We start from the raw sequence: 25,269 nt of genomic DNA on the forward strand, positions 1-25,269 counted from the left end.
TGGGCGTGGAGCTCTAGTAAGTTTTTAATGCAGGGAAGTGTTCCTAGCCAAACCAATTTGGAATGAATTTTGAGTCAGTCTGTGAACAGTTAAATCTGAATGTGTTACAGCTACTGCATTCACTTTGTGCCTTAAGATCCCAGTCCTATGCGGTGCTGAGAGCTCTATACGCCCCATGGTCTCGGAGGCCAAGGCACAGGACTGGGACTTGGAAGATCGGGGTTCTATTTCTAACTAAGCCACAGACTCCCCAAGTGATTTTGCTTCTCTGTGCATCAGTAAAATGAGGATCGTATAATGCTTCCCTAGTTCACAGCACATTCTCAAGCATATTCATTAATGTTTGGGAAATGCTCAGATACTTCAGTTACAAGGATACAGAAAATAAAATGAGAGTAGGGTTGAAATGACGGTAATCAGCACCTCACAGGATTTGGCCCTAACTTAGTAATTCTATTCATGAAAGATCAGACTTGCCTGACAGCATTTGTTCTTTATAAATCAATATTGCTTATGGCTCAGAGTGGTATTAGCCTAGATAGTTACAGATTTTTCACAGCATGGTTCTTCCTTTATATCACTAGAAATTAATGTAGATTTGCAAAACTATTTTATGGGAAATGTATATATCTAGGTATGAAAACATGACAGGCTATATTAAGCTGTCCCCAAAAGTCTCTTGCTATTTGATAATATCATGTCATGAGGGTGCCCCAACGTTTTTCTGAAATAACTCCACTGACCTCAGAAATTCCAAATTTACAATGATTTGAGACCAGAATCTGCCAGCCCCATCTCTACAGGAATGGGGATGTTCAATTCCTGTGCACTTTACACCTTGCCTTGGCTTTGTCTGCTGATATGCCCCAGTTTAACTGCACCTATGTGATACAGACAGTAGTCTACTAGAAATTGGACTGAAACCACCAGCTCAATTAATAAAACCCATGAAACTGACATCAGATAGCAGCATTAACCAACTGAAGATGGAGCTGAACTGGTGACCTAGAGTTGAAAGGCTCCGTGTCCCATCGCCAATCCACTGAGGCATACAGTACTGCAATTTCACAGGCAGCTTTTAGTAGAACTCCTACAGGGCAAGACAAATTACCCTAAGGAGCAGTCAGCTTTGTCTATGGTTGTGAACCCTGGACTCTGCAGGTCTAGTTGTCAAACCTGAGCCAAGGCAGGTCACTTCACATGTGTTTCAAATGTTTGTCCCTGCAATTCTCAGTTTATAGTTTCAAAAAGCTTCATTACTCAGCCTGGGTGGAGAAATGAAACATACAAACAGGACAGATCCTGACTATCAAGATTGCCCAAGAAGGGGGTCATGGTATAAGCTGCTCAGCTTGGCTGGGAGATCCAGCTGTGTTATTTCTGCCTTTATCCAAATGGTCTCATCTCAGTGTTTTTAGGATAGTTAAACTGTAGCTAAGGAGCTGCATCTTCCACAAGAAGGGCTCATTAACCAGTTTATCTGCTACAGCAGCCCAGAGTCACCATATGAACAGTTGTAGACCCCTAGACAAGGGCATTGGACTCCTAGGTGTGCAAGTGATCAGGACTGAAGAGATTTGATTTCAGCATTTGATTAAAGAGAAATTGTTTTTATTTTTTACATTTTCCATTGTCTTATACAACGAACTCTTGACTTTGTGGACCACAGACACATCAGAAAAATTTGAATACATACAAACCTTCACAGTTAGTGAAATATAATGAATTCCACAGCACAACAGAGTGATGACTTAAGATGCTCTCTGCTGCTGTATTCATTAAAAGAAGCCAGTTTGCATTAGGATTTAGATTGTACTGATTTGATTTGGCACTATGCAGTACATGTCAGGATACTGCAGGGAGACAGAATTATCCTGAAGATCATATTGCAGCTGCAAGAGGACAGTACATTCTGTTATGCACTCCTCTGAAGTAGCAACAGACTGTGAGACAACAGCACAGTGTGATGAAAGTTAAAGGGATTTACAAAAGACCACATTGGCTTGGCTGTTACATGTTGAAGCACAGTTCACAATGCTGTACAATACTGTAGGTAGATGAGATGCATGTTACACCTCACTGTGTAGGAAGCTGTAGTACATAAGGCAACAAAGCATTGTAATACAGATTAGCTGTGCCAACTGGGAATTTCCCCAGTGCCTTCTCTGTATCCACGCCTCCTGAGGAAGATGAATTAGATGGTAAGAAGCTCTATCTATTTTCACTTTTCATCCTGGACTTGCAGTACCACACATCATCTCGCCATATTGGTCTCTGAGACCCAAACCAAGGTCATTGCCTCATCACTGTCTCACACTCCCAAATAAGGTGAAGACAATTGGAATGGTTTAGATGGTGTCAGAGCACAGACTGTTCTCCTTGGGGAAACTACAGTGTAACCGTCTTACTCATGGCATAAATGAAATTTTGTAGCGAAATTGTCAGGGAAGGAAGATTCGTAATTTGGCAGGAAAAATACTGTAATGTCTTTGTGTACTTGGAAGCAAGACACAAGGCCAATGTTCTGATGCTTAGAACATTCACCCATGATAAAGAATTACCAGGTGGTAAATCCACTAACTGAGAAGGGGAATTAAGAGTACACTAGGGCCTTCTTATAAAATGGAGGTCCACAGGCAATGTAAATGGATGCTAACTTTGACATATCATGCTGAGGAATAAAAATCAACAAGAATATATTTTTATAAATAGAGCTTTCATATTCAAGGATAAATTCATATTAAAACTAAATGCCGTGTGTACGAACTTTTAAAGCTAAAGGTCAGGCAATAAACACAACTCTTATTAGGACTGGCCAGACTTGTTTTGCCTAATTTCAAACTGACTCAAACAGCACAAATACAAGAGTTAAACTCAGAAGCTACTGGGGTTCATATTCCACTTAGGAGAAAGAGTGAATAAAGACAAGAGAGGAAAAAGTCCACTGAAAAATAGCATAACATATGGAACAGAGAGTACAGACAGAAAAATTCTATTGAAAAAAAATAGCTATAGTATCAAAGGAATACATCAGTAAAATGTCATGGATAGGGAACTTACATAAGGCAGCCTATATTTTGAAAGGATTCATTCATCCTGAATCTATAGCACAGTCCTCCATTTAGCTGAACTTAAAAAAAAACAGAATCACTTTAGGGAAAGTAAGGAAAAAGGAGCATAGAAATCAAACTAGTTTCACCAACTTCTAAAAATAACAATGAATAAATCAATGTAATGAATTAAAATCTCAGCTTACTAATCTGATACGTGGATCTAGTGTAGTGTTATTTATCTTTTGAATAATACAGTGCAAATTCACAAGAAAAATGAACTTGAGTTAGACCTTCATAAAAACTCTGGGGCGTAAGGTTGGATTTATGCAAAGAAGGCATGACAGAATACAGCCACAGCCAACAGAATGACCCCATTGATGTTCACAACATTTCTCCAGAATGGCACCTCGGAAGTGTCAGTCATTTTCTTCTCCATTGCTTCCTGCTCCTCTTTGCTCAGTTTCGGCCCTTTTTTCTGATCGAAGCCACAGAACCAGTTGTAGGCCTTCTTCAAGAACCCTTGTCCTTCATCGCCTTCCTCTGTGATAGAGAGAGTAGCACAAAGGTCAAGAAACATGGTGTGTGTGGATCTAGAAGACTGGCACTAAAACAAGGCCTTGGTGATACAAAGCATTCTTTATAGACTCTTGTAATTGAAATAACAGCCTCGAATTTGTGGTCTTAATGATTCAAAAGCTCTCTAGGATGAATGTTGCAATTCCACAGCAGACTTGTGGAGTGAGTGATTCATAACCACCAAATAGCATTACAGTCAATTCTTTTGTACCCTACAAACCCCTGTGCTTTCCAGTTCACTAAGAAATCGTTATTTACTGTACCTGTGGGTCTTCAAAATCTGATGCAGACATGTATTCCACCTACGTATATGCATGGCCCAGCGCACCAGAGCTGGAGAAATTTGCCTTCAAGTACCCGTAGAGGTGCGGTGCTCATGCCCTGTGACGATAGCCCCTCCCCAGCTACATGAGGCAGTGCCACCATGGCCCTCCCTGAGTTCCCTCACACCGAATGCCTGGAAATAAGATTCTGATGCAGAAGGGACAGCAGGTCGGTCATGGAATACACATCTGCATCACATCTTGAAGCAGTAAGTAACCATTTCTTCTTCAAGTAGATGCAGACATGTATTTCACTTTGACTAACAAGCAGTATCCCCTCTAGGAGGCAGGGCTCAGAGTTTACCTAAACAAGGACTGCAGACCTACCACAGCCTGCATCCGCCCTGGAAGATGCAGCTATGGTATAATGGTTCATGAACATATGTATCTATGACCACGTAGCAGCCCTGCAAATGTCCAATATGGAAATGTCACAGAGGAATGCTATGAACATTGCTTGCACCCTTGTAGAAAGAGCTCACACCTACTGAAGGGGGGTAGCCAAAGCTATTTCATATGCAGCCTTGATGCAGGATGTTGTCCATTTGGAAACGGTCGAGGAAGAAACCGCTTGACTCTTCATGTCATCTGTACATGACACGAACAAACAAGGCAAAGTACAAAACAGTTATGTCCTGCCAGACAAAAGGCCAGACATTGCCTAATGTATAAGGTGTGGAGACACTGCTCCTCTGGAGAGGAATGCGGCTTGGGAAAACACAGGTAAATATACCACCTGGGTCAAATGAAATTGAGAGACCACTTTGGGACAAAAATTTGGGATGAATCGCAAAGTCACTTTGTCTTCTGAGAATTGTGTATAAGGATGCTCTGCCATTAGAGCCTGCAACTCACACTTGCCTTGCAGACGTTATCACTACCAGGAACGCAGTTTTCTGAAATAAAAGTGCAAAGGGACAAGATGCCTGAGGCTTGAACAGAGGTCCCATTAAGGCTGCTAGGACTGAGTTAAGGTCCCACAAAGGAACTGGTTCTCAGACCAGAGGATGTAGATAAAGGAGCCCTTTTAAGACTCTTAATAACATGGCTCTGAATGGCAGGGGGATGAAATGCCAATATCACTGCCAGATGCACTTTCAATGTACTAAACACAAGCCCCAACAATTGAAGGCGAAGTGAGTACTCCAAAATGTCCACAATAGAGGCCAGGGTTTGCTGGATTCTATAGGCTAGTGACCACACTGAAAATCGCTTCCATTTTCCTGAATAGGCCATCCTGATGGAGAGTTTTCTACTGTTAAGGAGGACTTGTTGGACAGCTGCTGTACACTGCTCTTCTTCCTCACACATCCATGGAGCATCCACGCCATGAGATGCATGGAGCTGAGTGCAGGATGCAAGGTGCAGCCTTGGTTCTGAGTAAGTAAGTCGGGATGGGGAGGATAGTACAGGAGGTTGAAGGTCGGAGAACCAGCACTGTCTTGGCCACACTGGGACAATGAGAATGAGCTTGTCCCAATCCATTTTGAGTTTGAAGATGACCTGAGGAATGATTGGGATTGGGGGAAAGGATTCCCCAAGCTGTGAAGATGACCTGAGGCCACATGTCTTCAGGGACCACTCATGACTCAAGGAAAAATACTTGCTGAGATGGTCTGCAAGATGATTCTGAACCCCAGGCAAGTGAATAGCTATTTAAATAATGCTCTCCTCGATGCAAAATGCCACAGCCTGATCACCAAGAAGGCAAAGTCACTTGGAGTCTACTCCCCCTTGTTTATTCACATAGTACATCACAATGGTATTGTCAGTAAGTATGTGAACCAACTGAGTCTCTGATACAGTCCTGAAAAGGATGATGTGCATTGAAGATGGCCTACAGCTCCAGCATGTTGATATGGAGTGAAGACTCCTGTTCCAACCACAGCCCTTGTACTTTCAGTGACCCCAGGTGCGCCTTCCAATACCTCAGAGAGGCATCAGTAACAACCAACATGGTTGAGGAGAGCTGGATAAAGGGAATGCCCTGGCAAACACTCTCTGGATGCATCCACCACTGCAAGAAGTCCAGGGCCAGTGGAAGAAGATGGGCAGTCTGTCTAGAGGGTGAAGAGTAGGATAGTAAACTTCCTGAGCCACATTTGAAGGGGTTGAAGGCACAGACCTGCAAACTGGACCACCTGCATTCAAGTGGGAATCCGGTCCAAGAGTCTTAGCCACATTCGAACTGTTGTGGAAGGCTCAGACTGCAGACTGAGGTGATGGTGGTGAATTATCTGAAAACGGTCGGTCGGCAGAAACACTTTTGACATCATGGAATGTAAGAGGGCCTCAATTAACTCGATTTTCTCAGCGGAAACAAGGTTGACTTCCTGGTGTTTAGGATAAAATCAAGACAGCCATGCAAGCACAGCGTGGTGCTGATGTGAGCAAGAACTTCCTCTCTGAAGTTCTGTCCCTCAGTAACCAGTCATTCAGATTCAGGAAGATGTGAATTCCTTTCTTCCTGAAATATGCTGTAACAACGGTCATGAATTTGGTAAAAACCTGGGGGGCGGGGGGGCAGAAGAGAGGCTGAATGGAAGCACTGTGTATTGAAAGTGGGCTCTGCCATGATGAATCAAAGGAATTTTCTGTGGCTCAGCAAAACTGACAAATGAAAGTAGTCGTCCTGAAGGTCCAGAGCAGCAAACCAGTCGTTCTGAGATGACGCAAGGAGAATATCAGATAGACAACCATTTGGAACCTCATGTGCCCGATATATTTGTTGAGGCTGCGAAAGACAAGCATGGGTCTTACTCCTCCCTTCGATTTGGGTACCAGAAAGTACTGGAAGTAGAAGCTGTGACCCCCGTGTTCCTGCAGAACCTCTTCCATTGCTCCAAAAGCCAGTAGAGGGTGGACCTGCTTGAGGAGCAGTATCTCATGAGAGAGGAGCCCCTGAAGAGGGACTGGGAGGGAGGATGGGGAGATGGTGTGGAGAGAAACTGGATGGCCTAACCCAATCTGATAGTGCTTAGGTTCCAGCTGTCAGTGGTGATCAAGCTCCAAGCCATGTGAAAACAGGCCAGCCTGTTCCCAAAAACGGGAGAAGAGGAGGGAGGAGCAAGGATGAGAACAGAGCTCTGGACCAAGGAATCAAAATGGGCATGTGGAGGGCAGCAGGGAGGGGCCAAATCCCGAGTCCAACTGCTTTCTCCTGTGGGATCTATCCCTCTTTCTGGGGTAGTCCGATTGCCTCGGGGGAGTGAAAGGCTGGCCAAACGTTCACTGCAGACGATACTGCTGTTGCTATTGCACACCACAGTGGCACCTCTGCATTGCTGGAGTGTACACCCCAAGGACCGCTGGGTGGCCCAGGAATCAAAGAAGTGCAGCAATTTTGTCCAAAAACAGTGTTTAGCCATTAAAGGGCAAATCCTCAATGGCTTGCTGGACATTAGGGGCACAGCACGAATTCTGCAGCCAAAGCCCTCCTCATGGTGACTGTGGAGGCCATCACTCTGGCTGAGATGTCCGCGACCTCTAGTGTGGACTGCAAGGACATATTAGCCACCAAGCAGCCCTCAGTGACAAATGCCCAGAATTCCTCTTGCGAGGCCTCAGGGAACTGCTCTGCAAACTTTGACACAGTTGTCCAGTTTAAAAAAAAATCGTACTTGGACAGTAAGGCTTGCTGGTTAGCAATTCACATCTGTAAGAAAGAGGAGGTGTAAATCTTCCTGCCCATGAGAGCTAATCATATAGAATCTCTATTCTTGGGGTTGGATTTAAACCAGCCCTGCCAGGCTGTTATTCACCACAGATGCAGCTAAGGAATTTGGGGCTGGGTAGGAGTAAAACCCCTCAAATCCCTGCATGGGAATGAAATAATGCTTTTCCATGTGCTTAGCTGCAGGCAGTATCAAAACCAGCATGCTCCAGAGGTTCAAGGAGTGCACGACTTGCAGGGAGGGCAACTCTACCAGGGCAGACAGCTGCAGATATTCACTAATTTGTGGCTGTTCTCTTGCACAAACTCCACTTGGATACCAAGGGAAGCAGCTATCTGCTGCAAAAGGCCTTGATACACCTTAAAATCCTCCAGTACCAAAGGGGAGGATGAGCTGGGCAGCACAGAATTGTCTGAAGATGAAGACGAGCCCCTTAGCTGAGCCAAACCAGATCCTGTTCCAGAGCTGATGGGCCTGTATGGGAGGACTCTAGAGGCTCTGCAGGGTGAAGGACCGCCAGTGCCGGTGGCTGCGGTAGATGGACAGTCACCACCACATCCTGGCTGATGATCTCACCTTTGAGCAAGACGAAGAGCAGGACCTCCAAAACTGAAGGGTGTTCCACAGATTCCATGGAGGCCACTGACATAGGTAAGGCATTGGTGGCCAGTAGGTGCCGGGCCAGGGCCCTCCATACTGACCACAAGATGTGTGCCAATCCTGGTACCCGTAACAGTCCAACAATAGCCCCCAATGCTGGTCAGGTGATGGAGAACAGGAGAATGATGACACTGACTCAGACGTAGAGGAGCCTCAGGATGCTGGAGATAAGGGCGGACCGAGCCCAAAGGGAATGAGACACCAGTCTGACTCATCCATTGCCCGGAACAAGGCAGGAGGTGGCACTGCAGAAGTGGCTGTTGGTCCCGAATTGAGCAGTGATATTGGGGTGTCTTACGATACTGATGTCAAGGGCAGTGAAAGCCACCATAGAAGCATTTGCAGAGCCAACTGCAGAGGTCTGAGGAGTTTCCCGGTACTGATGTCCCTGTATCAGCCATGCTTCCGCAACATGTGGAAGGGGAACACTGGGGTGCAGTGCAAACAGACCTGAGGGGTCAGTGGCTTGTTCAATCAATGGAGCAAGAGATGACACAACCCTGGCAAAATCCTGGACCAAAGGAAAGGTTGGGACAGAAAAGCAGAAGTCTGTAGCTGCCTGGTGTGCTGTCGATGTGGAAACAGTCGGTACCAGCATCTCCCTCATTGGCACTGGACTAAACAGACACCCAGAGGCTGGAACCAGAGCCAACAGTACAGGGTTTCTGACCTCCCTACACAGTACCAGGGAAGGGATGGAGATACCTGTACCATCCTGTGTGTCAGCATCAACTCCGTGCTAGTCCATGTTTTTCCTGGGGGAGGCGGAAGAGTCACCCCAAGACCTGGAGCGATCTCAGCTGGTCATATGCAACCTTTTCCTCAGCACAGTTGACAGAGAACAGCTCCTCTGTTTCTTCAGAGAGACGCCTGCTCCAGTGTGCTGGGTGAGCGAGCATACAACCTAAGTGGAATATGGGCCTGCATCTACTTGAAGAACAGTTTGTTCCCAGTTAGCAGTGATATAGCTGAAAACACTGGTAGCTCACAAATGCTAAAAATCACTTAGCTGATTCAAGCACATTATAAATACTTAAGTATACATGATTTGCGACAGGATTGAAAAGTGTTGAGTACAGAGTGATGGGCCAGATCTTCACTCTCGGCCTCTCCCACTACACTGCCATTTGCAGCAGGGGCAGCCACACCCACTTTCCTTCCTCAGCATGCTCCCTCTGTCTCTTACACAGGTAAGGTTAGGGAGGGTAGCTACACAGGAGAGAGCTCCAACGTTCTGCTGGAAAGGGCATCCCTTGCAAGGAGCAATTCTCTACCAGCTATTTTTGGCTGACTTAAGGCAACTTTGCCCTGCTTACATGGTGCACAGAGGCCTTAGCAGGCTAGAGACTCCAGCCCTGACTCTTCAGCCTGAGATTGAGAAGCAGGTCACAGTGAAGGTTTCTCTCTATTTATTCAGATGTTTTTGTATTTTTTCTCTTTTTATTAAATGGCTGAATTTAGTGATGCTTGGTATCAGAGCCTGGAGCCAGGCAGAGTTTTGTGCAAGTTTCCCCAGTGCAATTCTGGGAAAACATCTTCACCCTGCTGTGCACCACCTTTGATGTTCCAAAACCTAACCCCCTACACCACTTCCAAATGCATCTTCATTCAGTCCTTTCACACAACTCAGCCATCTCCCCTGACCAGTACCACCCACTTTGTTCTAGCCCTGAGCCTCTCATCTAATTACATGAAGTCTTTTGCGCTATGCACAAAAAACAACAGGGAACTAGACTGCCATCATGTAATTAATTTCACTCCCAATCTACATCAGACCCAACAGTGGTGAAAAATCATTGCACTAACTCTCTGTGCATACTAGCCCTTCAGCATCCGCTTTCAAGGGACTATAAGGCACTTCATTGTTTCCTCAGGAATGAAGTGAGGGACCTCAAATACGTTGATAGTGTCTACAAATCTTAACAGAATTTTATTCAGAAATCACCTGATTCATCATCTTTACTCGCAAATCCCTCAATCCTCTCATCCGCATCCAGGTCAATACGCTTCTCCTCGCTGTTCCGCAGAGTCCAGCACAAGCCATAGAGCTGCCATTAAACAAAATGAGTTTACAAAGTTGCAGCCGTAGAATACTGAAACCAGCACATGGAGATAGCTATAAGAACGGCCATACTGGGTCAGACCAAAGGTCCATCAAGCCCAGTGTCCTGTCCTCTGACAGTGGCCAATGGCAGGTGCCACAAAGGGAATGAACAGACAGGTTATCATCAAGTGATCCATGCCCTGTCACCCAATTCCAGCTTCTGGCAAACAGAGGCTAAGGACACCATCCCTACCCATCCTGGCTAATAGCCATTGATCCTGGCTATAGGATTTGGAGGTCATGATTGTTTGCTAAGTAATATGCAGGGTTTATTAGGGATCTCATAAGAGTAGGGAGATACTGTAGGAGACAATTCCTGGTTCCCTTCCTTAACAACTTCATTACTGAAATCTTTGCTACACCACAGAAAATGCACCACCTACTGTTTGTGGCTCTTAGGGGTCAAATTCCAGTAGTATTCCACATTGTATACTATATAATGTCTTCAAGGTGCTTCTGATTACAGAATAATCTCCAGAACATTGTTTATATAGCAGAGTGTGCTGCATTTCCAGAAATATCAGGACCAAGAAATAATTTGGGGAAGATGTAGAATTTCACTCTGAACCCAATTAGCTGGGAGGATCCTGTATGATTTGCATACTCTAAATTCTAGGATTGAGTATACTTATTAATATTTGTAAAGTGTAAATTAAAGTGATTTTTTTTCATAGCTTGCCAGTATCTCGTGGAGCAGGAGTGGGAATAAAAGAGCAGGAGAGGCAATAATACTCACATGTACATCAGGAATGGGTTTAGTTATCAGTGAGATACCCAGAATGACGATGGTGGAGATCCCAAAAAGGATTATAGCAAAGTAAAGGTAATGAACTCCACAAATTATCTTTGGACAGTTGCTGGGGTTTACACAGCTTCCAGGACCATATGCAAACTCTGCAGTCATTCGACTCAGCCCAACTACCAGCCCAATGAACAAGCCCCAGAAAGCACCCTGCAAAAGAAAGTATCAGAGGAGTAGCTGTGTTAGTCTGGATCTGTAAAAAGCGACAAAGAGTCCATTGGCACCTTATAGACTAACAGATGTATTGGAGCATAAGCTTCCATGGGTGAATACCCACTTCGTCAGACGCATGTGGTGGAAATTTCCAGAGGCAGGTATAAATATGCAGGCAAGAATCAGTCTAGAGATAACGAGGTTAGTTCAGTCAGGGAGGATGAGGCCCTCTTCTAGCAGTTGACGTGTGAACACCAAGGGAGGAGAAACTGCTTTTGTAGTTGGCTAGCCATTCACAATCTTTGTTTAATCTTAAACTCATGGTGTCAAATTTGCAAATGAACTGAAGTTCAGCAGTTTCTCTTTTAAGTCTAGTCCTGAAGTTTTTTTGCTGCAGGATGGCTGCCTTTAAATCTGCTATTGTGTGTCCAGGGAGGTTGAAGTGTTCTCCTACAGGTTTCTGTATATTGCCATTCCTAATATCTGACTTGTGTCTGTTTATCCTTTTATATAGGGATTGTCCAGTTTGGTCAATTACATAGCAGACAGGCATTGCTGGCACATGATGGCGTATATTACATTGGTGGATGTGCAGATGAATAAACCGGTGATGTTGTGGCTTATCTGGTTAGGCCCTGTGATGGTGTAAATATGTAGGCAGAGTTGGCATCAAGGTTTGTTCCATGAATTGGTTCCTGAGTTAGAGTTACTATGGTATTCTCACCAGCAACCACACACTGCACCATAGTAACTCTATCTCTAGACTGATTCTTGCCTGCATCTTTATAAAAAAGAACAGCAGCACTGCAGAACTTGTTTTTAAAATAAATTCTCTCTCAAGAATTACATGGAATTTGCACTCAGACTTTAGAAGTAAAGATTCTTCTTCAAGTGGCTGCAGATGTGTATTCCTCTCAGACAACCATCACAACAAAGCTGGAAAACTTTCCCTAGCAGTAGTCATCAGGATAGTGCTCAGGCCCTGGGGCTCTAGCCCCTTCCCTCTCTATTTAAGGGCAGCACTGCCCCTACCCTTCTCAGTTCCTTCTCACTGCCCACAGCTAGAGTTGGAGCATTCTGTGTGGTGATTTACCTCACACTGTTTATCTGTTTCTCTGGGAACTTACTGTATATAGCCATTCCAATAGGTGTGTGTGCGTGCCACGTGCATGATCATTGGAAGGTTTTACCCTAGCAGTACCCGTCAGGTCAGCTGTGGAGCCCCTGGAGTGGCGCCTTCATGGCAGCATATATAGGCCCCTGCTGACCCACCACCTGCTCCGTTCCTTCTTACTGCTACTGACGGTCGTTGGAGCAACTTGTCTCTTGCTTTAGCAAGTGCTTTCCTAGTGGTTTTTCCTGTACGTAGTTGTTAATTGTTATTATAGTAGTTAGTTTAAGTTGGGGTTACCCCCCCCGGCTAAGTTTTTCCCCCTCACCAGGGCATGCCACAGCCCCACAGGTTCAAGCCGTGTGATAGGTGTGGTAAGCCTATGCCCAGAGGGGATCTGCACGCCACTTGTCTGAAGTGCCTGGAAGAGGCACATTTGCAGGACAAGTGTAGTATTTGTAGAGGCTTCAAGCCAAGAACCAAAAGGGAGATAGATTATCAGCTGAAACTCCTTTTAATGAATTCTGCTTTTCAGCCTCAACCTGCACAAGAGGTGGCACCAGCACCCTTGGTGCACAGCGCACCAGCCTCGGTGCAGGACACCTCGGCACGACCTGCATAAGGAGCATCGGCATCGCTCCACAGTGTGCAAGGTCGGCTCATCAGTGCAACACCGATCACAATCCCTAGTGCCGCATAAGAAGAAAAAGGCAAAGAGTGGCCGTTTCCCCACCAAGAAGAGCAAACAGGACACCAGTGCTGTGCATCCCATGCCGGGACAGCAGAAGGCTGTTCCATCGGTCCTGACACCGTTGACTTCAGCCTCGAGGGGAGGTCCATCGAGTCCAGTATCGGTGGACTCCCCAGTCCGGGAGGTGCTGGAGGAGGACCTGAACCTTCCCTCCATACTGGATACTTTTCAGGCCGCACGAGACTTGACTGCCATGATGGCATAGTCCCCCGCCTTGCATTCTCAGGCACTGGTTCAGGTGCATATGGCACAAGGCCTGGCTCATCCTGCAGTACCGATTCTTGGTACATCTGCTGCACCACTTTGGGCACTGATGTCAGCACTGCCTGCGACTCCATCTGCAGCACTGATGGCAGCACCATTTGTGGCACCACCTACCCGGCACCAGGGCAAGCCCACCATGATGCTCCCTAGCACCACTGGGGTCCACTCTAGGGGTGATAGAGGAGGTTCCTCAGGAGTTATGGGGCAGGGGATTCTACTCCTGATATTTCCTCATCCCCAATGCCAAAGGTGGGCTCAGTCCTATCCTGGATCTGTGAAACCTCAACACATTTATAAGAAAGCTGAAGTTTTGTATGGTTTCTCTGGCCACCATCATTCCTTCTCTAGATCCGCGGGACTGGTATGCCACCCTCGACCTGAAGGACGCTTACTTCCATATATCAATTATTCCTGCACACAGACGATTCCTGAAATTTGTGGTCAGTGGTCGACACTACCAGTTCACTGTACTCCAATTCGGGCTTCCTCTGCAAATGCCAGGTACAGATCTTCCCATACCTGGGCAACTGGCTCATCAAAGGTGATTCTCAAAGGCAAGAGCACATGGTGTTGGCACGCACCACTTTCAGCAGATTGGGGCTCATTCTGAACTGGCCCAAGTCTACCCTAGTCTCAACCCAAAAAACAGAATTTATTGGGGCTCTCCTGGACTCCACTCAAGCCAGAGCTTTTCTGCCCGAGTCCCGGTTCCAAAGCATCAGGGTCATCAAGAGCCTCTGTTGGTTTCCAACAACTATGGCCAGAAACTGCATGAAGCTTCTGGGGCATATGGTGGCCTGCACATATGTAGTACAACATGCCAGATTGTGCCTTCTCTCCTTCCAGGCTTGTTTGGCGAATGTACACAGATCAAGCCAGAACCCTCTGGACAGACTGGTGACCCTCCCATGCCCGATTCTCGAGTCCCTCAACTGGTGGCTAAAACCTCAGGTGGTCTGTGTGTGAGTGCCCTTCATAAAGTCTCAGCCTTCACTGTCTCTGGTCACGGACGCATCAGAGATGTGCTGGAGAGCACACCTGCGCAGTATCAGAACTCAAGGCCTGTAGTCACAACCAGAACTATCGCTGCATATCAATGTCAGGGAGCGGAGAGCGGTTCGCCTGGCTTGCCAGATGTTCCAGGCCCATCTTCAGGGCAAGTGTGTCTCAGTGATGACGGACAACACCACAGCAATGTTCTATATAAACAAACAAGGCGGTACTCGCTCCTCTCCCCTGTGCCAGGAAGCTCTCTGACTGTGGGACTTCTGCATTGCACACTCCATCCAGCTACAGGCCTCATATCTGCTAGGAGCACAGAACGAACTAGTGTATCTCCTCAGCCTCTCGTTCAACACTCACGAGTAGCCACTCAGAGCAGACACTGCCCTTCCCATCTTCCAAAGGTGGGGCTATTCCTGCCCTGTTTGCGACGCGGAGCAACATAAAGTGCCAGCTGTTCTGCTCCTTTCAGAACCACAGCCATGGCTCCATAGCAGACACTTTTCACCTCCCATGGACAGGTCATCTGCTATATATATACGTTCCTGCCCTTCCCTCTCATACACAAGATCTGGCAGGACAGAGCTTTGGTGATCCTCATAGCACCAGCATGGCCCTGCCAGCACAGGTTCACCACGTTGCTGAAACGATCAGTGGACAGGCCAGTAGCCCCTCCTATGCTCCCAGACCTCATCATGCAAGACCACACTTCTGTACCTGAAACAACAGGGGTTGGTGATATAATCTATTAAAGTGCACCTGGCTGCCAGCTCAGCCTTCCACCCAGGCATGGCAAATAGGTTGATCTTTGGAAATCCCATGTTTGGTCAGTTTCTCAAGGGCTTGGACAGGCTTTATCCGCAGGTGCAGCAGCCTGTTCCCCAGTGGGATCTCAACCTGGTTCTCTCCAGACTTATGGGGACCCCTTTCGAGCCCATGGTGACCTGCCCTCTATCCTGCCTGTCCTGGAAGGTGGCTTTTCTGGCAGCCATAACCTCAGTCAGAAGGGTCTCTGAACTCAGAGCAGTGACTTCTGAGCCTCCACCTTTTTTTATAGAGAGAAGGTGCAACTATGCCCTCACCCAGCATTCCTACCCAAGGTAGTCTCACACTTTCATGTAAACCAGGATATATTTTTACCAGTATTCTTTCCTAAACCTCATGCCAGCAACAGAGAGCAAGTACTTCATTCTCTGGACGCCAGGCGTGCCCCAGCCTTCTACATTGAATGCACAAAGATGTTTCATAAGTCACCACAGCTCTTTACTGCAATTGCCGAAAGGATGAGAGGGCTTCCCATCTCATCTCAGCGCATTTCATCATGGTTCACGTCTTGCATCAGAATGTGCTACGTGCCGCTTTCATCTCGCAAGTCCCTATTCAGGACATATGCAAGGCAGCAACATGATCTTCCATCCACACCTTCATGTCGCACTACGCCATCATTCAACAGGTGAGACACGATGCGGCCTTCGGCAGGGCAATACTTCAGTCAGCAACTCGGTGAACTCTGACCCCTCCTCCATGGAAACTGCTTGGGAGTCACCTATTGGAATGGACATGTGCAAGCACTCAGAGAAAACGGTTACTTACCATCTCTTAACTGTTCTTCGACATGTGTTGCTCATGTCCATTCCAAATCCAACTCGCCTCCCCTCTGTCAGAGTATTCCGGCAAGAAGGAACCAAACAGGCAGCGGATCGGCAGGGACCTATATACACCTCCATGAAGCCACCACTCGAGGGGGCTCCACGTACGATCCACTGGGTACCGCTAGGGTAAAACCTTCTGACTATCATGCATGTGGCGCATGCAGATGCCTATTGGAATGGACATGAGCAACACATCTCGAAGAACAACAGTTACGAAATGGTAAGTAACCATTTTTTTCTTAGTGTAGTCTAGCAGTACCCTTAGGTTTAGTTAAAATAGTTAAGATAGCTAGTTTGTTGCACTGGGTGATGCTCGTACCGTGATTTAAACATTGTCCATTGTATGGGGTTGCTATCCCCAACACTGAACCCCACCATGGTGTTTGTTGTGCCTAGGAGAAGGACACAATAATGAGAGGTGTTCTATATGCAAGTCCTTTAAGAGGAGGACTCAGGTTAGCAAGGAACTGGCGTCTGAAACAACAACTCTCAAAGTAGGCTGTGAGGTCCTCAGCACTAGGGACTTCTTCAAACCATATAGCTCTGTGCTCTCTTTCAGAGCAGACATGAAATGTGACTCCTGGCTCAAGATTCGGTGCTTCTCCTAACAGAAGCTGTTCTCCTTCCTCAGGTCCTCCAAGGAAGAGGTCTCATAAGACTAAGCAGGACTACTGCAGAGCTCAAAGGGACGCCATCATATGGCTGCATGCCCTTTTGTAGACCAGCATGCAAGACCGTGCTTTTGCCTTCTTCAAATGTAAAGTTGTCAATTGTTGGTCAGTCTTGTCTAAGTGCCTCTGGAGATCCTGGACTCCCTATAGCAGTTTTGAGCAACATATGCCAGGATGTTCCCTTTGCATGTCCTCCACTGATCAGGACTATAGTCACCAATGCCTTCATCAATAGGTTGGAGAACACATCTAAGAGCATTGAAAATTCTGGGCTTGTGCTCAGAACAAGAAGTTTCTCTCCACATCAATGTCTTTGAGCTTCAGGCCATTTACAATGCCTGCTGAGCCTTATGGGATCACGTCAGTAGTACAGCAGTTCACGTGCTTAACAATAACTGCAATACATTATGAGAACAAGCAGGGTAGAGCTCACTCCAGATTGCTGTGTCAGGAGGCAATAAAGTATTGGCAGTTCTGCATCTGGGAGAGCATCATTCCCACAGCCTCTCACTTACCTGGGGCTCAGAATCACTTGGCAGATCACCTCAGCAGGAATTTCTCCCAAAATCATGAGTGGTCTCTGACATCTTGTATTGAGGTCCATCTCTGTGGAATGGGGCATTCCCAACTGTTGACCAGTTTGCCAAGAAAACCAGAAGTGATATTCATTTTGCTCTTGAGCAGATCTTGGTCCAGGCTCCTTACTGACGCCTTCCATATCAATCATGGATCAGCTCTAATGTATGCCTTCTCTCTGATCCCAATCATCCCACAGTTCATTCTCAACCTGAAATTGAACTATGCCAACTGATTCTCATTGCTCCGGCCTGGCCAAGGCAATGTTGGTTCTCTGACCTTCTCGGACTATCAGTTTGGCCTCCCATCTCTTCATCCCGACCTACAGACTTCAGCACTAGGGTCAAATTTTGCATACAGCACTTCATATTCTGCATCTCACAGTGTGGATGCTACATGGCTAGATGAGGAGGAGGAATGATGGTCAGAAGCTGTTCATCAGGTGTTGCTTAACAGCAGGAAGCCCTCTCCACTTAACCAAGTAAGTCGCCTTAGTAAACATTTTTCAGTTTGGGCACTTGCTCAGGGAATTCAGCCAATGCTGGATGGTATTCAGGGCATTTGGGAGTACTTATTACACCTTCAGTCTCCTGGTCTCTTCCTCAGCTCATTAAAGGTTCACTTGGCAGAAATTTTGGCATTTCACCCACCCATCCAAGTAATGTCAGTTTTCTTAAAACCCCATGGTGGTGAGATTTCAAATGGGAATCATTCACCTCCACCTGCCTGTGAAAAAGCCAGTTTCCTTGTGGGACCTTCATAGTGTCCTTGCTGCCCTTATGGGTGTTGGTTGAATTCTCTGTTCCTCCTGCATGAAAAGACAGCCTTTCCTATAGCTATGAGATCTACAAGAGTGTGCAAGCCGCAGGCCTTAATGGCAGAGCCTCAGTACATACAGTTTTTCAATGACAAAGTAGCTTTATGGCCACATCCAAAATTTTTCTAGAAAGTGGTTTTGTAGTTTAACCTTAACCAAATGGTTTATTTACTGATGTTTTCCTAAACCACACTCCAATACAGATGAACAGTACCTTCAGTTGTTGGATACGAGGCAATGGTTGGCATTCTACCTCGACTGTACTAAGCCTCTTTAGGCATTGTTTCATCTGTTTATCTCTTATGCTCTTTGAATGAAGGGACAGGCGATTTCTGGGCAAATAATTTTCATGGATAACTTCTTGCATTCCATCTGCATATGAAATAGCTGAGACCGTGCCTTCACAAAGACAGTGGGTTCATTCGACGAGGGCCCAAGTGATGTCAATAGCATTGATCAGTGATAGTTCAATATTGGACATTTGCTGGGCTGCCACCTGGTCTTCTGTACGTGCTTTTACCAAGCATTATACAATTACCACTGCATCTACGTCAGATAAAACTTCAGGAGGGCAGTCCTGCAATTGTCTAAGTATATTCCAAGTTCAACCTCCTGTGAGTACAGCTTGTGAGTCACAAGAGTGGAATAAACATCTACAACCATTTGAAGAAGAAAATATATTTACTTACCTGTATTGTAACTTGTTCTTCAAGATGGGAGGAGGGAAATGCATATTGCATGACCCACCTTCTGTCCCCTCTACATCAAAGTTTCTACTCTTGACATCCAGTGTGAAGAAATTGAGGGGGGATTGGGGCAGTTCTCCAGCTTTGGTGCACTGGGCATGTGCACACCTGAGTGCAATATATGTACACCCACATCCTGAAGAACAACAGTTACAATACAGATAAAAAACCATCTTCTCCCATCTTGACATATGCCAATAAGATTGATAAGTATATCCTGCCCCAGGTCTTGGGTGATATTTTTTGGCCTGTGTTATGCAAACAAGATCATCATAAAAGGTCCTTTCTGACTTTAATAACTATGAAGAGAGTAAAATCCCCTGCCCCTACAACACAGCTCACATACAAGCTGTTTTTGAAGTCTGGAGAATGTCTGATGAGCACCTAGCATTATCTGACTCAAAACCTTTGAACCTTCAGAGCACTGTCCTCCTTTATCCATGTGTTTACTCTGTCTGTTGCTCTCTATTCTGAATATCATAAATATAAACAAAATATACAGAGCCAAATTCACTTATGAAGTAAACAGGTGCAGCCCTATTGACTTTAATGCAATTGCACTCACTTACACCAGCAGTAAATTTGACCTATATGCTAAAAAGGAGACAACTAATGACAGTGGTACTGAATTATAAATCCTGCTGGAAACTTTCTAGTTAGAACAAATTTATTATTAAATGGTCAGAAAAAAATCACAAAAAAGTATTGGAATAAGACAAGATGAGAACCTGAATTTATCATAAAAATAAGAACTTTTCAGAAAAGTCTAGTCTTGGATACTAAATAAATATCAGTCCACGATCCAGGCAGTGCTTCAAATCTCTGTGACTTTTATTTGTTCCCAGTATTTATTCTAATTAAGACTGCACTTTTGACCAAATGCTAAGAGTCTTACTAGTTCTTAATCCACTCTTACCCAGGCAAAATTCCAACTGAAATCAATGGAAGACTTCCCTGAATAAGGACCTCAGGATCTGATCCTTTAACCATGAGGTTCAACCAAGCAGTGACTGGAAATGGAACATCCCTGATTAGGAAGTATCTAAGCACTAGTACTATATTCACCAATGTCTAGAGAAAGAGTAGTGTTAGAAAGGAGTCAAAGTAACTAAAAAGCTCCAATCCCACCTGGAAACAGTATTATATTGTTTATCTATTGGCTTTTCTCACCATCACATCTGTGCACCTCACAAACATTAAATTAATTTATCCTCAGAGGCAAGTATTATCCTCAGCATTGCAAGTGGGGAAATTGAGCTACAGAACTATTATTGGAGTGATTTTCAGAGGTGCTGAGCGCACAGTTCTCACTGACTTCTGAGGGAGTTGTTCTGAGTGCTCAGCACCTCTGAAATTCAAGCCAACAGTGACCTGCCTAAGTTCTCACAGGGCGTCTGTGGCACAGCTGGGAATAGAAACCAGATCTCATGAGTTCCAGTCCAGCAGCTTAACCACAGGACTTTCCCCTTCCTTGTTGAAGCCTACAGAAACCACAGAGAACCTAGAACAGGGGTTCTCAAACTGGGGGTTGGGACCCCTCAGGGGGTTGTGAGGTTATTACTTGCAGGGTCACGAGCTGTCAGCCTCCACCCCAAACCCCGCTTTGCATCCAGCATTTATAAATAGTGTTAAATATATGTATAATGGTGTTAAAAACATGTGTTTTTATTTATAAGAGGGGTCGCACTCAGAGGTTTGCTATGTGAATGGGGTCACCAGTGCAAAATTTTGAGAACTACTGACCTAGAAGGTTGCAATAAAGCACTGTTTCCCAGAAATTATCCCTTCAGCACAGGTCACAGTGAAACAGTAGGTGGGTCCAGCTTCACAGCTGTCTATGAGCCAATAAAGTCCAACAAAGTCCATGCACATTTACATATGTGTGGTGGAAGGGGAGTATGAGGATTCCTCAACTGAGCCAAGAGCCCCTCAAGCATTCTGCTTTGGAACCTCAGGCACTGGCCTGTAGCGGGAATAGCCTCAAAAAAATTGAGAATCAAATTGAAACTAAGAAAGGGCAGTTGTCCCAGTGCACAGATGAATGTCTTCTGTGAACTTCTGCACACAGAGCTCTTCTCCTAGCCTGTACTCACCTCCTCATTGACCCTCTTACAGAAGATAGCAAGCAGGAAGACAGCAGCAATGGGTGGCCCCAGGTAGCTTGTGATAGACTGTATATAATCAAAGAGCTGCCCGCTCTGAGCTGACTGCACCACAGGAATCCAAGCAATGCTGATACCAATTAAAGCTAAGATAAAAAACCTGCAAATACAGCCAATCAAAAAAATCTGTTAGCCACCTATTTATAAATATCAATCAGAAATACATAAATCACAGTGAACCAATCAACAATCTAACAAGTCATTGTTTTATTTAACCAGCATTAAAACATCAGCAAAAATAACAGTAATCAGCCATCAGCACTGGGGAAAAAGACCAACAGGCAATGAAATCTCACCCGATCCATCAGCTCTCAGTCAATTCAAAATGAGAACTCTGCTCTCAAGACAATAAATCAATAAGCACAAATAAACACAGCAATCAATAAAACAGCAGAGAGGGATGAATAAAAGAGAAATCAGCGCATAGCTAGTGAATATTACTGATGCTGTAGCTTTGTCTACCTGGCATCTTGGAATGAAATTTAAATAGATCCCCTGGGATATCTGTAGGGAATAGACACCTCAGATTAATCTTTAAATAAGAAACGTGGCCTGGAAACCACCCCACAGAATATCGAGAAAGACACACATGGGATTAAGTTGTCAGGCCACAAGAGGTCACTGCTGCACCACATGCATTCAGAGGAAGGTGGTTCATCAAGGCACTTTAAGGTGAACTTTGAAGGGTACAGTCTGTGATAGCTCCAATATTTCATTAGGTTCCTAATGCTGGGAAGGGGGGCAGTAACACTTACCTCCCAGCCAGCATGAGCTCTCTCTCAGATGCCCGGGATCGTATTTTGGTGTAGATGTCCATGGTGAACAGAGTGCTAGCACTATTAAAAATGGAAGTCAGGGAGCTCATGAGAGAGGCCAACATGACTGACAACATCAGACCTCGCAGACCTGAAACACAGAGAGAGACACCACCTGAGCTGGGGAGGGTCAGTCACTGGGAAAGCTCCATAAGTGACATCTCTGAGTGCATGGTCTGACCTCCCCCAACCCAGCTATCTGTTAGTAAATGAAGCACACCCAGCTTAAGGCAACTTCATGGTACCCTACTGGGACATTAGCAGAATGGTGCCTTCTAGATCAGGAAGCACAACATTTACAATACCACATAATACCTAGGCTGGGCTGTTAGGAGATGGATAATGGCAGTGTGTATTTGCAATGTCAGGGGTAAGAGACACTCCCAGAAACATACACTCTTGTCTTTTATACTGCCTGACTGGACTCTGGGTCAGTGGGAGAGAAAAAACACCACCCAGGAATTGCCCCTAGAGGGATACATGATCAAACAGCATTATGATACTCAAGGGAAGATACCAGCATTACATGCAACTTGCAAGAGATGACTCCACAAGGGGCACAGCAAAACCAATCAAGGAAAGTGGTAAGAAACCCAGACATTGATAATCAGAGGTCTACCTAATAGGGAAATGTCAGTTATCTCAATTCTCAGTCCCTGATCCAAACTCAGTTTGTAGTTACGCCAAGGTAAACTTTAACAATTTATTCTAGATTTAGATCTTTAAATCAATGGCCCCTTGTGACCACTCTACCTTTTTACCCCTAGCTCGCAAACGAGGCTCAGATGCAATGGATGGTCATTTCCTCCTATCTGAGAGAAATGGCTGTTCCCACTGAGTAGCTGATGAGTGACAGCTGCTGCATCAGTTTATAGGTCTAAGCTGCTTTAGATCTCATTGAAAGCCAAGCTTTTCATCTTGGCATTACACATTCTACACCCTCCACAAAGCCCTGCTGCCTTTTATTGAATTTAACTCGAGGTGCTATCTTTTGTCAGGGCAACTATCTGTCTCTTCTCTGTACAGACCTTCCTACTCTCATGTTTCCCTGGCCATCTTTCCCTTTGCCTTCTGTGCTCACATCCCTGCATCTTGCGGGCTACTTCTTCAGCTCACTTTTCTCTTAATGGTCTGAGGCCAAACCCACCTGCATCACTGTCTAGCAGTCTCTTCCCAGGGAGGGGCAGTCTTCTCAGCATGCACTGACTTCTCAAACGTTCCGTGCTGTACCCTTCTAAAATCTGCCAAACTCATAGGCCAAGGTAAAGCAGAGGCCCCATGTGTATCGGGCTTGGCTCTACCAGCTCCTCTTCCAGGAATGATGCAACTTTTCTACAGTGAGAGACTGGTGCCAGTGAGAAGCGAGGAAAACAGACCTCAAGCTGAATTCAGCACAAGCAGCCTCCCTTACGTACTTATCCTAATTCAGACAGCTGAGAAGCAGCCCTCCTGGCTGTGGCCTAAGTCTGCACAAACCCATCCCTTCTTAATGGTCCATCTGCAAACCACAGGCATAACATGAAGGCCTATACCTGTCTGCAAAAGTTTCTCATTTTTCCTTGTATGTATGCCTATCTCCCTCCAGAGGTGCATTGTTCTGCAAAATTGAATAGGCCTTATAATGTACCAATGGCTGTGCACCAGGAGGGCCGTACTTTCTCTTCCCAGCCCAGTGAGGTTAGCAGAGGAACTGCAAGGACATCCCCAGAGATCCTGGCAGAGGCAGCTTCTTAGTAGCTGGCAACTACTAAGGCCAGATTTACCCCTCTCACAAGGCCAACCTCTCTCACAAGGCCAACGCCAGCAGTGTCTTATTGGCTCATGTTTGCAAATAAGCAAGATTGCCACGGCTAGTCTGTAACCATCTGGCATCTATGACATAACACATGGCATGCATAGGAATATACTGTGTATATTGGAATGATCTAAGGCCTACAATAGCTGAGCCCTGATAATTCAAGAAAGTGCTCTTGTACTTTGACGATGTCAAATCAGACTAAATGAGAATGCAGGCCCCTAGTTCTGGTAGCCGATTTCCAAGTCTGGGAATCTCTCCCCCACAACACCCAATTTCTATTAATCTGCCATCCATGTTTTACCCACAAAAACACTATCACAGCCAGCATCTTACCATTCGGCATAAGATCCACCACCATTTTTGGATAAGCAACATTTGAACAGCCAACTCTGGTGCCACAGTATTTCTCACATTCTGAGGGCACAACACAAGCCACCATGTCTGAGAAAAAGATAACAAGACAGGGTTACCTGGGGTCATAGCAGCAAGTTATCCAAAAATCAAGAGAACTTCCCAAACCCATCTTCATGATAAACCACTGGATTTATTTGCCTGATATCACCCTTGACTCTGCAGTTGTGGGAAGGAATTCCATTCTTGCATCACTTCTTTTCTAGGTGGGGTATAGTGATGTTGCTGAGGTCAAGCTGAACGGCACAGGAAATCGGGACTGAATAATGTGAGGACTGCAAAATCAGGGCTCAGGGGCCAGAGCAAAATTAGTGTGTGCTCTGAAAGGCCCTCTCCTGCTCAGACCAGCTGCTCTCCTCTGTTGTACACACACCTCAGTGGAGAGGGAAAAAAACAACTGGTATTGCGCTCACACTGAGCTCAGGCAGCCTGCAAATCACAGGCATTTCCATGAGCTGGGAACACTCCTCTCTGGGATCCAGGCACCACTCCCTCTGCCCCAGCAAAACATCAGTCACATACAGGAGTGTTTCTCACCCACTCAGGGAGAGTAGGAATGCTACCAACAAAGAGGGCAGGAGAGAAACAGACTCTGCGACTCCTGTTCTGCACCATGGACAGTGGAGCCCTGAGCAGGGAACAGAGAAAAGAGCAGTAGCTTCTTATTTTGTGGGAGCAGCTGGTGTGTGCATGTCTTTTGGGGGTCTGAGTGAGAAGAGGAGCTGAAGGAGTGGCGTGGGGGGGAACAGTGAAGAGAAAACTGAGTGGGGCTGGAAGAGGAATAAGAAGAGAATGAGAGGGCTACAGTACTAAGTCTCACCCGTGTACAGAATTCGACTGATCATCCCAGGCATCACCATCACAAACATGGGCAGCAGCTTCAGGTACCCACACATGACGCAGCCGGCCTTCACATGGGACATGTTCTTGCCTGAGAGGCATCGTTGAACAATAACCTGTCAATGAGACAGTAGATGCAATGACTCCAGATTTGTCACCCATGCACGATGCTGGGCACACCAAGGCACAAATGAGACTTTTTAAACTGTGTTCCAATTTGCACTTTCCCATAATTAGAAAAACAAAAGAGCACTTGAAGGCCTTAGAACAAATCTAAATGGATAAAAGGAAACACTTCTGTCCAGTGT

General features: G+C 45.7%; 1 protein-coding gene across 3 annotated transcripts in view; it reads right to left on the minus strand.

Moving 5' to 3' along the window:
* Positions 1-1,654: 1,654 nt before the first annotated feature.
* The window catches only part of LOC115661140 (sodium/glucose cotransporter 1-like), a 60,936-nt gene continuing 37,321 nt past the window's right edge, over positions 1,655-25,269 (minus strand). For all 3 annotated transcript variants that reach the window (XM_030583347.1, XM_030583348.1, XM_030583349.1), the window contains 7 exons: positions 24,942-25,077; positions 24,044-24,151; positions 21,853-22,003; positions 21,029-21,197; positions 11,127-11,342; positions 10,232-10,334; positions 1,655-3,593 (listed from right to left, as the gene is read on the minus strand). In XM_030583347.1, coding sequence (XP_030439207.1) covers positions 3,376-3,593; positions 10,232-10,334; positions 11,127-11,342; positions 21,029-21,197; positions 21,853-22,003; positions 24,044-24,151; positions 24,942-25,077 — 1,101 coding nt within the window. In that variant the 3' untranslated portion in view covers positions 1,655-3,375. The remainder of the gene's footprint in view (positions 3,594-10,231; positions 10,335-11,126; positions 11,343-21,028; positions 21,198-21,852; positions 22,004-24,043; positions 24,152-24,941; positions 25,078-25,269) is intronic.

The sequence above is a fragment of the Gopherus evgoodei genome, chromosome 13 (assembly GCF_007399415.2).
Source record: "Gopherus evgoodei ecotype Sinaloan lineage chromosome 13, rGopEvg1_v1.p, whole genome shotgun sequence".
Classification (NCBI taxonomy): Eukaryota; Metazoa; Chordata; order Testudines; family Testudinidae; genus Gopherus; species Gopherus evgoodei.